This window comes from Gymnoscopelus microlampas (genome assembly GCF_963454915.1).
Source record: "Gymnoscopelus microlampas genome assembly, chromosome: 14".
Taxonomy (NCBI): Eukaryota; Metazoa; Chordata; class Actinopteri; order Myctophiformes; family Myctophidae; genus Gymnoscopelus; species Gymnoscopelus microlampas.
The window spans coordinates 7,618,362-7,633,594 of NC_139951.1; the positions used below are offsets into that span (position 1 = coordinate 7,618,362).

At 42.2% G+C, this 15,233-nt stretch overlaps 1 protein-coding gene across 1 annotated transcript in view; it reads left to right on the forward strand.

Annotated features, from left to right (window-relative positions):
• The window catches only part of frmpd2 (FERM and PDZ domain containing 2), a gene marked incomplete at both ends in the record, with an annotated part of 35,416 nt that overhangs the window by 2,460 nt on the left and 17,723 nt on the right, over positions 1-15,233 (forward strand). Inside the window, 13 exons of the mRNA XM_084078137.1 lie at positions 1,550-1,713; positions 4,575-4,640; positions 5,286-5,465; positions 6,190-6,265; positions 6,529-6,791; positions 7,841-7,912; positions 9,508-9,682; positions 10,201-10,336; positions 10,630-10,768; positions 11,099-11,251; positions 11,676-11,861; positions 12,522-12,687; positions 13,998-14,196. Of these exons, the coding sequence (XP_083934263.1) occupies positions 1,550-1,713; positions 4,575-4,640; positions 5,286-5,465; positions 6,190-6,265; positions 6,529-6,791; positions 7,841-7,912; positions 9,508-9,682; positions 10,201-10,336; positions 10,630-10,768; positions 11,099-11,251; positions 11,676-11,861; positions 12,522-12,687; positions 13,998-14,196 (1,975 nt within the window). The remainder of the gene's footprint in view (positions 1-1,549; positions 1,714-4,574; positions 4,641-5,285; positions 5,466-6,189; positions 6,266-6,528; positions 6,792-7,840; positions 7,913-9,507; positions 9,683-10,200; positions 10,337-10,629; positions 10,769-11,098; positions 11,252-11,675; positions 11,862-12,521; positions 12,688-13,997; positions 14,197-15,233) is intronic.

Here is a 15,233-nt window from a genome sequence, read left to right on the forward strand (position 1 = left end):
AGGACCCTTCACTGTCTCCTTGCCATGTGTCTGTTATAGAGGGAGAAATGTAATGAATTCATAATCACCTAGTGTGGTGTTTGATTGAAATAAAAGAACCCTATACATACACTTACACAGCCTCAAAGGCACATGAGTTAAAACTACTGATTTAACTCATGAACGCTGGTTTAATTCAGGTTGTTTGGATTCCACTGGAGGCTGTTTAAGAGCAGGGTGTACACAGTGTATGTTGCAGTGAATTTGAGGAGCCAGGTGGGTTAGGGAAGTTGAGGAAAAAGCTGCCACTAAATTAGTATTTTGGGAGCTTGTAGATTTCCGTCGACTGTTCGCCCGCCAGAATGGGGGCGCTATAGGGTTCCGGCCCATTATTCCGACGTCCCGTTGGTCCGACTGGCCCGATTATAACTAACTTTCTCAAATTCACTCTGATATTATACGGCATAACCTGTTGTCCTTGTCATGTTTTAATGTGTGTATAATGACGTCAGGGAACCAGAGAGAGGCAAGGCTGCATGTCCTCACTGGGACACACCTGTGAATGATAATGATAATGACTCTGTGTCTCTTTGTTTCACTACACCCTGAAGTACGCCGACATGCGTTGGTGTATTTTAACCCATTAAGACCTGAGGCCGATTCTACAAATGCCTTTGTAGGCAACATACGTTTTCTGAAAAACGTATGTTGCTGACTCCATAACTTTTTATGTTTTTGTGACCGTATTTCATCATGCTACAGCATCACACGAAAGCATCCTTTGAGCTTGTAGATCTGCTACTTTTGCTATTTTTGAATTTGAATCCTGAAAATACATACAGTTTTGGACATATGAGGTGTCCACCCGACAGAGACGAGACGATATATAGCTCAAATCTAAAATGACACAGATGCTTTCCCGAGTTTTAATGCGTTAATGTCTCTTGCCCAAATCTAATAAAGGCCTTTTACTTATCAAATCCAACCTGAGTGCTTGGACCTGGATTTCTTGTATGCCTTTGGACATCATTTTCCCTCTCTCCTGAATATTATTACTTTCCATGAGCACCGGTGGCTTGAGGCCAGTGGTGGACAAAAGTACTCACATGTTTTACTTAAGTAAAAGTATCAATACTGCAATGTAGAAATACTCTGTTACAAGTAAAAGTCCGCAATTCAAAATTGATTTGAGTAAAAGCAAAAAGGTATTGGTATCAAAATGTACTTAAAGTACCAAAGGTAGAAAGTACTCATTATGCAGAATGTCCCATTTCACACGTTTTCAAATGTATAAAATGTATTAAAATCTTTTCAAAATAGCAGATCTACAAGCTCACAATGCGTCGCATCGTGACGCAATGTGAGCTTGTAACTCAAGCTTGAAACTAAAGTTTTCAAATAATTGTAGTGGAGAAAAACGTATATTTGCCTCTGAGATGTAGTGGAGTGGAAGTAAAAGTAAATATACCTCAAAATTGTACTTAAGTACAGAACTTGAGTAAATGTTCTTAGTTACATTACACCACTGGGGATACCAGTAACGCTCCTGTTAACTTCTTTCTCCTCTCAGGTCCAGGCAGCATGTGCAGCGTGCTGAGCCCAGGCTCGGTGCTGCTGTCGGCCAATGGGAACCTGGCCTTTAAGAGCTGCGGTCGGTCGGAGGACGTCATCTCCTTCACCGCCCCGGAGGCTCAGCAGGGTCACGCTGCCTCACCCAGAACCCCCGTGGAGAAGGTAGGTGAAGAGATGGAGTGGTGGCCATTGTTGCCATGTCCGCTTATTATAAGCGACTTTGGGCTTGTTTTGTGTGAGTGAGTGTGAGTGTGAGTGTGAGTGTGAGTGTGTGTGTGTGTGTGTGTGTGTGTGTGTGTGTGTGTGTGTGTGTGTGTGTGTGTGTGTGTGCGTGCGTGCACGCTTGTTTGTTTTTTTTTGGGGGGGGGGGGCATTCAACGGGAAATAATGTGTAGGGGGGAACAACTCCATTTGTATTGAGTAGCTGTTTCAAAGAGACTCAATCTAAGTGTAAACTAAAATATTAGTGTGGAGAAAATGTGTCTTTGAAAGGTCAAAAGCTCTCCTGGCTGATTGGGGAAAAATCTGGGTGGCTGGAAGTGAATACCCTTGAGCAAGGCATTTAAACTCTAAACAGAAGACTGTGGATCAAATGAAATAGAAATGTTTGTGCTCTCAAACTCAAGGCTTACTAAGACAGGTGCGAGAGGCCATAAACAACAGAAAAGGCCATAAACAACAGAAAAGGCCATAAACAACAGAAAAGGTGAACGTTGAGGCTCTTTCGATGCAAAAAAACCCCAAACAGTGACATGGTGAAAAAAGTGACACAGAGAGTGTACGTTTCAGCTCCTCAGACCATCATCACAACTCTGAATGCAGGTTACCCATGTTGGCTATAAGTAGGCAGTAGGCCTATTAGAGGTAATCAATGGTAATTAAGCCGATTGAGGCCCAAGGGCCTGCAAGAAAATAAACATATAAACAACCGATTTTGTAAAGTAGGTAGCAATACCACATTGTAGTAGTACTTGGCATTAAAGTAGTAAAAAGTGCATTAAAAATGTTACATGAGTAAAATTACACAAGTAGTGTGTGTGTGTGTGTGTGTGTGTGTGTGTGTGTGTGTGTGTGTGTGTGTGTGTGTGTGTGTGTGTGTGTGTGTGTGTGCGTGTGCGTACGTGTGTGTGTGCGTGCGTGCGTGCGTGCGTCCAGACACAATCTTGCAAATCGTTGAACCGATCATGAGCGCCAAATATCTCGTGCACACTGCCAGTAGACCACAGAAATACCGCCACTAATTTCTTTTTCAGATACCGTTATGGTTTATGCTTTTTGAAATATTTAACTTTAATCTCACGATGGAAGTCAATGGTCCTCTGATTTGGCTGAAACTTAACAGTACTGTGAGATGACTGATGTCACTGGCTGGACAAACAAAGCACGAGTTCCACACGAGAGCCATATGCCATTCCCATGTGGATCCTGAGATTTATGTACCCACGGAAAGTTACTGAGCACAGATCTCTCATTTTCAGCAACATACACATCTGGGGAAGCATATGTGTCATTTTAGATTTATTTGGCTATACAAAAATAGCAGATCTACAAGCTCATAGCGCGGCACCAAGTGCCGCGCTATGAGCTTGTAGATGGGCTATTTTTTGAAAAATCGTGAAAAGTTTGTGCAAGTCTTTGAATATATATATTTTTAAAGCAAACATTTTTACTCAAATCTTTACTTCTGGGTATTCTACACACCAAAAAATGTGTATGTTACTACGTCAGTGGTTCTCAAACTTTTTCATGTCAAGGACCCCAAAATGTATATATGTATTTACCCCCATCTCAAAACATTTTGTTCCAGGGACCCCCCAGAAGCAAAGATTTGAGTTACAAATGTTCGCTTTAAAATATACATTCAAAGATTTGCACAAATGTTCAAGATTGTTCAAAAATAGCCAAATAAATCTAAAATGACACAGATGCGTTCCCGGTCTTAATGGGTTAAAACCTGGCAACCGACCAGTACAACCACAGTCTTATACTGTGGGCCACTGAGCAGCTCAACACTGAAGCCGTTGGGGGGTTCAGTGCTTTGCTCAAGGGCACTTCAGATTAAATCTTATCTGACTACATCATTTTCCAGCCTGTCTAGCTATTGTAAAAGACTTCCTTTATACATTTAGCCTGCAGATCAGTGCTGCAGTAACACTGCATTAACAATCCTGTCTTTGATGCTGGTATAAGACTGGTGTCAGCCCTTTTTTATGAATAATCAGATTTTGGCACACGATCAGTCAAATCTTATACAGCACAGGCTCTCTAAATGATACTCACTCATTTGGAAATGTATTCCACTGAGCGCAGCATCTTCTAGAGCAGTGGTTCACAATGTAGGTCCTGGGACACCTAGGGGTCCTTGAAGGGGTTTCCAGGGGGTCCCCAGCTAAATGACTCATAGTTGATAATGATAATCCTCAGCATTATTCCATGTACAAGTAAATACAACTAGAGAACATTCTAGAATGGCTATTTTGGTCAGAGTTTCATAGTGCTCAGTATATCTACAGTATAGAGGTGTGCATTGGCACTGCCCTCACGATTCAATTCGATTACGATTCACCAGGTAACGATTCGATTACGATTAACCTTGTAATAATTTGATTTGATTCGATTCGATGATGCATCTTGATGCATCACACGTTTCTATATTACTGCACAACATGGCAACTTTTTCATCAGTCAATACAAGCAGTCAGATATACTGAACAACATATAAATCTGCCTACTGCTCTGTGCAATTAGCAATATGATAAAAAATATATTAAATTAAAAAAATAATAATAATAAATCGATTTTTGACATTTCTGATTAATCTTCATATTTTTTCATAGTCGCCCATGTCCGCATCGCGATTAATCTATGAATCGATTATTTTTGACACCACTATAGAGTACATAGACAGTAAAGGAATTCTGGATCAAATGACAGAAAAAATCGGACCAAATCATGTCTAACAATAAAAATGTTCTAAGGGATCAAAGGTTCAATCTGTTCTAAAGGCTTTTTCCTTCCTGCAGATGGTTGTATACTCACTGGGGATGACTCTGTACTGGTGTGTGGATTATCACCTACCACAGAACCAGGTATGTCATTCTACTGCACTCGAATAAGCTGAACTACGTTGTGCTTGTTTCATGGTTCACCGTCATGGACTAAAATACTGTAAATCATACATGGGCAACTGGCGGCCCCCACCTTCACCTAATGCGGCCCGCAGGTTGATATCGGAATACTGATATATTATTGCTGTTCAGCTGTTACATGCAAACATGACCCGCTTTAATTACTTCAGTCTATATTATAGTAGCGTAATGACTAGTATTACATGTATTAGTCTTTTTTATGTCCAACGTATTTATATTTAAGTTCATAAAGTTAACATAAGTTTAACTAAATGCATTTGAAATTAAATACAAATTTAACTTTTCAGGATTCCAATAAAAAAAATTGCAAAAATAGCAGATCTGCAAGCTCAAAACGCGGCGCAGTGCGACGCGTATTGAGCTTGTAGATCTGCTATTTTTGCTACTTTTGTGTGACATAGAACTACGAAGTAGGGCATCAATTATGAAAAAGTAAAAATACGGAGATAAGAGGTTTCTGCCTGACAGTTTATGAAATGTGGCCCTCTGGAGTGAGTGTGGAAATATAGTGGCGGTCTCCATCATCAAAGTTGCCCACCCCTGCTGTAAATTAATCCATCCATCCATGCATCCATCCATCCCCAGCCGGTCCAGTTGAGCGGTGCTCTGGACAGCCTGCTACTGAGCATGTGCGAGGACGAGGCGCCCAGACGCACTGACCTGCTAACGGTACTGGAGACCAGCCAGGGGCACCACAAGGCCTCACTACTGCCCCCTCCTGACACGCTGGTCAAACAGCTGGTGGAAGACGTGTTCAGAGACTCTGTGAGTGGGAAGATATAAGATGACAGTGTGTGTGTGCTACAGTAGAACATCAACTAATACAGTTATACAGCTAAATATTATATCTAATTACAGTATCAATGCTGGGTGAAAATTTTAAGATTATATAATATGCAGTGCTGATTTCGTCGACTAAAACTTTGACAAAAGATGTCCGTCGACTACCTTTTTTCACTGATGAATAAAAACGAAATAAAAACTAAGCTATGATGACTAAAACTAAGACTAAATATTGACAATTTCGTTGACAAATAGAAACTAGACTAGAATGTTAGGGAGGGACTATAGTGGAGAAGAGATCCAGTAAAACTAAAATATGAGTCATTTTATGTTTGGTTGCGGGTGAGTGTCAAGGCCCGAAAATAGCCGATCTACAAGCTCACAACGCGTTGTGAGCTTGTAATGCCTGATTGTACATAAATCAGGCATTACGACGCCATCACGCCCGATATTTAGTCGACTAAAACTAGACAAAAATTAAAACTTTTCAGATGACTAAAATATGACTACAACTAAATGGAATATTATTCAAAAGACTATGACTAAAACTAAATCTAAATTTGCTCTCAAAATCAACACTGATTCTATGAAATGTGTGTGTGTGGGTGTATGTGTATTTGCTTGTTTGTGTGTGTGTGTGTGTGTGTGTGTGTGTGTGTGTGTGTGTGTGTGTGTGTGTGTGTGTGCGTGTGCGTGTGTCTTGCAGGTCGATCACGTGCCTGTGTCAGAGAATGGACCTCAGCTCACAGATCGCAGTCAGATGGTCAGGGACAGATTGCATGGTGAGACATTGACATGACATCTACTGTTTTAATATTTGAAATGTGCTATGTATAGTAGACTATTAGTAGTTGACACGTTGTGTTTAAATGCCACAACGTAACTGCAGCAAAAGTTCAGCCCGCATGCATTCAGACCTTCTTCAATGTGTCCCATTTGCATTTCTGCCTTTTTGTTGAGGGAAACATCAACAACGTGCTGTAGACATGAACCTCAACAACATCATGGAGACATGGACCTCATTGATTGGTGTTTTCTTTTCCAGGTGGCTCCACCTCCCACTCTACGTTGTGGACCCTGAGGAACAGGTTCAGAACGTTCTCAGGAGCCACGTATCCACCAGAACCCGTTGGGTTTCCATCTCCCAGTACCCCCCATAGCAGTCGTCATAGAGACAGCTACAGCAGCTGGCGCATGCTGACCCGTAGCCCATGCAGCCCCTACCCGGACGACAATCGCCACGGCAACACGCCACGGTCCATCGCCCGCTTTGATTCGACGTCGAGTCTGAACGACAAGAAACTAAAGGTGAGACAGGAAGTGTAGTTATCGTGTAACTGGAAGGAAATTAAACATTTTGTTCCATTGCCGTGACGTTGCATTATGATGCTGCTTCCTGGCACGCTGTGAGCTTGTCGATTTTGTATAGTCTGTATTTTTTTTAACATTAGAAATTGTTCGAAAAGGGAGCACGGTGGCACAGTCGGTAGCGCTGTCGCCTCACAGCTAGAAGGTCCTAGGTTCGATTCCCGCCGGGGACGCTGTGGGCCTGTCCTCTCCTCCGTGTCATCAGTGCCCATACCTTAGGTGGGGTTGGCGAAAGGGCCTTTCTGTGTGGAGTTTGCATGTTCTCTCCGTAGGTACCCTCACAAAAAACATGCAGTAATCCTGGTCTCTATACTGCCTCCCCCATGTCAGCCAGAGCGCCTACTGGAGGGGAAAGGAACTGGTTGGAATAACACGTTCCTTCCACGCGCTACGTACTACCGGGGAAACTCCCCCCTGTCGGGTGATAAGAAGGCTTGTTATCTCTCATGCATTGAAGGAGGCATGAGCTCGGCTCTGGGCTCTCCCTAGGCTGGCAGAGGGAGTGTAGCGCCCAGGATTACTTAGACAATTGGCACTGGGTGAAAAAAAATTGGGTCGCTAAATCGTGGGATAAAAACATTTTAAAAAAGTAAAAAAGAAAGATTTCTTTTGAAAATGTTTATTTATTTACTTAGTTATCTTAAATTGGACATTTCTTTGACAGTTTTTTGAAAATGTTCACCTACAATGACATGCCAAAATTTGGGACGCCAGGAGGTGGTTTTAAGATAAAGGCCGGTAAACATATTATGGACAATTCAATAGGGTCGTGTCCCCGTAGAGGAGATCAAAGTATAGCCGCACACTCACAGCTTCAGTGCCAAAGTCTTATTTTTATTAAACGGACCAAAGAGATTAAAAACAAAGCCAACATTTTGGCAGGCACGCTGCCTTTCCTCAGGGTCATGTCCCCAGCATCCCTTCCCAAACCTACTGTCGCCCCGCCAATGATCTGATCAGTATTCCTGTGTGGATCTCTCCGTTTCCAGGACATGGGTCCGGAGTTCATTAGGGTGCAAGATGAAACTACGGTTGTCTTGGAGCTGCCTGGATCCATTGTGGTGAGTTCAAATGAAACAAGGAAGACCTTCTTCCATACAACGTTGTAATGGTGATAGTAACTTCATAAAAAGAATAACTTCATGAAAAAGAGTTCATGTGCATTGGGTGCACGGTTCTGGCCAGTGGTGTGAAGTATACTAAGAATATTTACTGAAGTACTGTGCTTAAGTACAATTTTGAGGTATTTTTTTTACTTTACTGGAGTATTTCCAATTTTCTGTACTTTTACTTCTACTCCACTACATTTAAGAGGCAAATATTATACTTTTACTCCACTACAATTATTTGAAAACTTTAGTTACTAGTTACTTTGTAGATTTAGATTATTATTACAAAACATACATTACCCACTTCAGCCCTATATCTCTGCTGTCCGGCAGAAACCAGCCAACTCCAAAATGTTAATTTTTCAGGAAATGACAAAAACTATAAGTGGAGTTAGGAGGTTTGTTCATCATTGATAAGAACAGCTAAATGGACCTCAAAGCTCACAATGAGGTTGGAGGTCAAAAGGGGGTGGAGCCTGGAGTCAGCAAAGCCAGCTAACTCCACCCCCCTTTGGTGGAGTTAGCTGGTTTAGCAGAATGTTTGAGGATCCAATAGAGTTAGCTGGTTGTGTCAGACTCAGAAGCGCGTTTTAATACTTTTCATTGGTTCAATATTGTTTTAATCAACACACAGACGTAAAGGGTGTTCAATAGCACTGATTTATGGAAAAAAATGCAAAAGCGGAAAAATTGAGTTAGCTGGTTTCTGTCGAACAGCAACGATATACATTTCGGCCACTTGAAAATAGATGATCTACAAGCTCACAATGTGTCGCGATGCGACACACTGTGAGCTTGTAGATCTGCTATTTTCAAATGATTTTTATACATGTGAAAGCTTGAAATGGGACATTCTGCATAGTGAGTACTTTTACTTTTGGTACTTTAAGTACATTTTGATGCCAATACTTTTGTACTTTTACTCAAAAGTTTCCTAAAAGGATCAAAGTGAAAGTAAAGTTTTTGGGTTGTCCGTACGTACGTACAGATGGACAAACGTATGTCTGTCGCAACCTTGTGAATGCGATAACTCTTCCCTTGAGGGGATTTAATCACATTTGGCACACAAACTTCCACTCAGACTCTGAATGAGATGAACTGATTAGAAGTAGGTGGTCAAAGGACAAGGTCATGGTCGGTGACTTTACAAAACATGTTCATTAAATTCCTTCCAAGTCTTCATTCATTACATTATACTATATGAGTGTGAACAGACATGGGTGGAAACGGCAACGGCTTGGCGCAGGCATACAACCACCATGCAGTATTTTGTTTTCTGTCTAATAATCTTGCTAATTTATCATATAACATATTGTTGACCCATGCCAGTCACAGGAGAAAAATGATTTTAAATTCATAGTGCCACATTATCACGAAAAACACCATAATTGACTTTGAAGGAGGTAAATTCTATTTCAGTAAATCCATTGGTAAATTAATAACATTTTGCTTCACTACCCTCCTGTGGATCTTACACTTAACTTGGTGTTGAGCGGTCAAAATCTCCATTGATCCGTGACCGCAGTGTGTCTGTGTCTCGTCATCAGTCCAAGAAGGGGAAGTCGCCCTCCACCCAGAGGGAGCTGAGCGTGTTGATGCCCAACGGTCAGAACATCCTGATCAAGTGTGAGGTGAAGTCCAGAGCGGGAGACGTGTTCGACATGCTGGTCGCTCACTCCAACCTGGTGGAGCACTTCTACTTCGGCCTGGCGTACCTGGATGGTAAGACTCTGCTGTCTGTGGAGACTAGAGACACTGAGAGACAGGGATTTGTTGATCAAAAGAAAGGGGGGGGGGGCTCCATTTTTTGAGTCAGTCATTGATATCTGACATGGTGATGGACTGAATGCTGACTTGCTATTTAATTAATGAACTCCTTGACTGACAGAGTAGGTGAGCCTACAGCCTCCTTCATCCATTGATCCAGTTTCAATGCTGCACAACTAAAGTTCTTTCTATATAAAGTTAACTGAGAAATAGTACAGTTTTATCACCCTCTTGTGGACAGATATGCCTCCAGAGTGACATATATAGTACACAAACACAGACAAACAGAAAGAAAGCCTCCTTACAATGGTAACTAACTTGACTTGAGACATATCACATAAAAGCAGAAAGCACAGCATTGTCAGCTTGCCTGACATTGAAAGACAACTTGAACGTTATAGTAAGTGATAACAACTTATGCAGTGGTAGCTCCTACTATTGTTAACTCTGCCTATTTCCTCTTCTCCTGTCAGATAATGAGTTTTTCTTCCTGGAGAACGACACCAAGATCTCCAAAGTGGCTCCCGACAGCTGGAAGAAAGTGCCTACAACCTCTGTTGTCCTTTTCCTGCGCATCAAGTTTTTCGTCAATGACATTTCCCTTCTTTTGTGAGCATAAGAACATTTTGTCCAAACATGACATACCATTACAGCAGTGGTTCTCAAACGTTTTAATTTCAACGACCCCCATAATTCTGAGTGTACAAATGGAACCAAATGGACCCTTACGGGTCCATTTGGTTCCATTTGTACACTCTCAGAGTTACACAGCCGTAAGCGGCCATTTGGAACCCTCTCAAGGGACCATGAGGGTCCCTGGACCGCACTTTGAGACCCACTGCATCACAGCATAACACATCATTCCATTCGCCTGATGATTAATTCATGTATTTTTCCATCAGGCACAAATTTACCCGTCACCAATACTACCTCCAGCTGAGAAAGGACCTTCTGGAGGACAGAATGTCCTGCCACGAGGACACTGCTCTTTACCTGGGTGCCCTGGCCCTTCAGGCCGAGTATGGAGACAGCATGCCTGAGGTACGCAGCCAACCAGAGCAATGATTCTCAACCTTTTATAATTCGAGGAACCCCCACTTTGATGTGCATTATTAAGCCATGGATCCCTATTTTGATGCGTCTCTTTGATCCCAATCTACAATCCTACAAGCCTACATCCTTACAGCATAAACCCTAGCGTCCCTATTCAGGGGTTAACATTCAGTAGAGATAGAGATCACACATATTTGCACGGTGCGCAGATATTGTTGGTTATCGACGGGTCAAGCCTTGAAGGGTTTCTCCAAAGTGTATTTTCAGGATCATATATCAGGTTCTGTGAATACGAATGTTTTGGGGTGTGGTTTGCAGGTGTATGGACGGAACTACTACCGTCCTGACCAGTATGTCTCCAGGAGTGTGGTGGAGAAACGTGCCTTGCCTTACATTAGAGAGGAGCTGCTACGGTTGCACGGCAACAACGCCCAGATGCTTGCCGACGAATCAGAGCTGGAGTTCCTTAAGGTAGAGATACAGAAGACTTTTTTTCACATGGTCCACAATAATAGCCCATCTAAAAAGCTTGCAGCGTGCCACATTGTGACGTAGCGGCTTTGGTGTCTCCAGGGACAGTATATCTTGCTGGTTACGCTGTTTTTATTAACTTAAGTGTAATACTATCCCCTGCTGACACTTTTTAATTTAGTTATTTGTATCTATTTATATATGATAACAATACAAATGAATTAATTGAATTGAATAGTGAGCGTGTAGATCTGCTATTTTCACTCATTTGGAAAATGGAGGAACCATAACAAAATATACTCTTATATACCCTCTACTCAAGACATAACAATAAATAACAACTTGAACCTTGACTTAGAAATCAACATCAGCCTTTTCCTGACTTTGCTGAAATCATTATTTACTCTTGCTGTTACCTGGGCAGGTGAGCCAGCAGATTCCAGAGTACGGCGTGTTGTTCTACCGCGTGATGAGGGAGAAGAAGCCCGTGGAGGGACAGCTCGTCCTCGGGGTGTGTGCCAAAGGCGTCATCGTTTACGAGGTCAAAGATGGCTGCCGCTCAACCAGCCAAACCTTCTACTGGAGGGAGACGTCCAGCATCTCGTCCAACGTGAGTGGAAACATGACAAACTTCTCAATTATGGTGGGAAATGTGTGAATTTGACCTTATGACCTTGACTCCCAAAATGTTTAACCCTACTGATCTTCAGTGGGTAGGATTATAGCTCAGGGATAGAGAGAACATTTTGTTCTTAGTTTGAAGTAAAATATCTTTCATGAAGTTATTACTATCAAGACTTTTTTGAACCCTTAAAGGAGTAGTTCACCCAAAAAATGGCTTATTTTCTATCAATTGCACACCCCATGAAGCCTTGAATCCATGGATTTATTTGTGTTTTTGTCGCATTCCTAAGCTAATAATTTGATTCCTGTCTCCTACCGGCTAATGTATCCGGTAGGAGACACAAAGTAAATTCTTTGTGTCCCCTACCGGAAATACACCCGGTCATCAAATTATTGGCTTAGGAATGCGACAAAAAACAAAATAAATCCATGTATTCAAGGCTTCATGTGGTGTGCAATTGATAGAAAATAAATATTATTTTGGGTGAACTCCTCCTTTAACTTTCTTATTACCATTGCTAACCTTTGTGTGTGGCCGGCCCCCGCCCCCCCCCCAAAAAAAAAGCAAACAAACAAATGGGATGAACATTTGTACATAAATCATAAAATAAAATAACATCAAATCCTGGTTCTTCTGTTCCTGCAGAGGCGTAAATTTGTGATCGAGAGTCGAGGCAGCAAGAAGAAGCACGTGTACACCTTCATCACCGAGAGGTCGAAGGTCGCCAAGTACCTGTGTAACCTCTGCTCTGCCCAGCACAAGTTCAACAACGAGATGAGCTCTCGCCAGCTCAGCCACAACCTGGTCTCAGGTCAGACATTCCATTGCAATTTACAATTCAAGTAGGTATTTAGCAGATATCTTATTAAGTCAGCAACAAACGGGGTCAATGGTCAAATAAAGTGCAAATAAATGACGTCAAGTTTTCAAACCACCGCGGTGAGAGGGTGATCACCGAAAATTGTAGCATGCACCCCCCTTCAGGGGAAAATAAGTATTACAAGGAGAGGGGTGCTAGGGGGTGAGGTAGAGTCTGAAGAGTTATGTTTTTGGACTGGAAAATGGGGAGTGAGTCAGCTGTCTGCTGAAGGAGAAGGAGAAGAGTCTAGGACACTTGGAGCGTTGGCCAGGGTGTCTTAGGGGAGGGAAGGACAGATGTCCTGTAAGCTGAGCTGATCTAATTGAGTGGGAAGGGGTGTAGAGTGGATCATGTCCTGAAGGTAAGGGTGTTCTATGCCTTAAGAGCTGGCCTTAAGTTGTCATAGTCAAGCTTGGATGTGGAGCCTGATAGCAACTAGCCTCACTTACCAGCTTTTTTGTTTCATAATTACATAGATAGCTACTGGTACTGTCCAAGTTAATTTGAGGTGTATGGAGGAGGAATGAGTCCATGTCTGAACGTGCTCCATTTCCTCACTAGCTCGACGTAGAGGGGATGAGAGGGCTAATCCAGGATGGTGTTCCGCTTCCTCCTCATCCTCCCTTCTGCAACCACCTCCACATTGTACAGTTTAACTCCAACTACAGAGATAACCTTCATCACCAGGGTGTTAAAGAATACTTCACGCAAAAAAATGAAGCCTTGAATTCATGGAGATTTTGTTTTTGTCGCATTCCTGAGCCAATAAATCAATATTTGCGGCGTCCACTGTGGTAGGAGACCAATGCAAAACTATATCAACTAATAATATAAACGCCAAAACAACTCTTACAGTGTAATCCGTGAGCCTACTGATAATCCAGGCTCAAAGAGAATGTTTTAAATATGGTTAATATTAATATTAATATTGTTAAGATTGGTCTCCTATTAACTTCAATTAGTCAAATATTGAACTATTGGCTCAGGAATCCGACCGGAAAAAAAAAGATCCATGAATTCAAGGAGTCATGGATCTTTTTTTTGGTCGCATTCCTGAGCCAATGTTCCACATGAATAATTGGTAGTCATTTTTTTATTGATTGAGTAATTTTTGGGGTGAAGTATTCCTTTAATATAATAATAGTACTGCAAGTTAGAGGCAACTACTGTGCTTCATAACATCTTACTCCAATTTAACCGAAAGACAAAATGATCCAAGACCCCACCAATTCATTTCTTTCTCCTCGCTCTTTTCTCTCCAGATGACAACATCATCCAGTACGCCACGGCGTGCCGGCCTCAGTCCAACCAGACCAAGTCGTTCACGCCTTCGGAGACGCCGCGGGACGACAGCGGCCTGACCACGCCCCAGAACGAAGACATGACCAAGCTGTGTGACGACGTGGCGGCGCGCATCGAGGCCCGGTTCAAATACCACCGCCTGAGCATGCATGGAACGAGGTACAGTAGATCACCTGGACAGGTTACCTACAAGCTCACTACGCCTCGCAACGTGAGCTCGTAGATCGTCTATTTTCAGCGAAGATACTGCATTTGGTGTCGAGGGGGAAACAAGAACTCAAGTATAGAGTTTAACCACCTAAACCCCAGGATCCATATTCTGAGGGAGAACTATCACAACGTTCAGTGAAGATATTTTATGTAGAGCGATTAAAGGCTTACTGCCTAACATCCATTTTAGTAGTCTTTTCAGCAACACCTTCGGTAACTAGTACCGCTCTAAAAGAATGCTGCCCAGAGTCCCAGCTCTGAGAATAATCTGGAAAGCAACAATACCGTTGTCAGAAACGGTATTTATTAACTTAAAAAATATATATGAATACATTTCCGGTACATTTCCGGTGCTGGGAGTGTTGGGAGCAGATGAAAGAAGTTTTCATTATTTAAAACATTCAGCCTATATGTGAAATGGTTACGATGAAAAATACACCAATGACCTTCCTATCATGGTGGAGTCTAATGGTTTGAATCCACGGTGCTGTATCCAGTTTGACCATGTGTCTATATGAACACAATTGGCTGTGTTTGAGGAAATAAAGTCGGACGGGGAGGGTGATCTTTGTCGCTGCAAATATGCCTACGGGCTGGGGCGGAGCCTGTCAGAGGGGGTAATGTTGAACGGGAAGAGTAGGACAGAGGCGCTACGTCCTCCCGGTGGGGGCTCCTCACTGTCCGGTGAGCCAGGGGGGTTCAACCGCAGTTGGAAGCAGTGGGAGAAATGTATTGCCATTACGAATAACTTGGGAGAAAAAAAAAGAGTGTAAAAATAATTGTCTAGAAAAAATAACTTGTTTAATTGAAGAAGTTACACAGTATGACTTTTAGTGGTTAACCAGTACACAACATCAGACAGCAGTGTAGCAGCTCATGAATATAGATGCAGTGGGAAAGTATTAAGGTATAATTTAAAGGAGATTCTGCAAAAAGAGACACTTCATTAGCATTTTCAGTTGCATATTAATAATGTGTATAGGCTA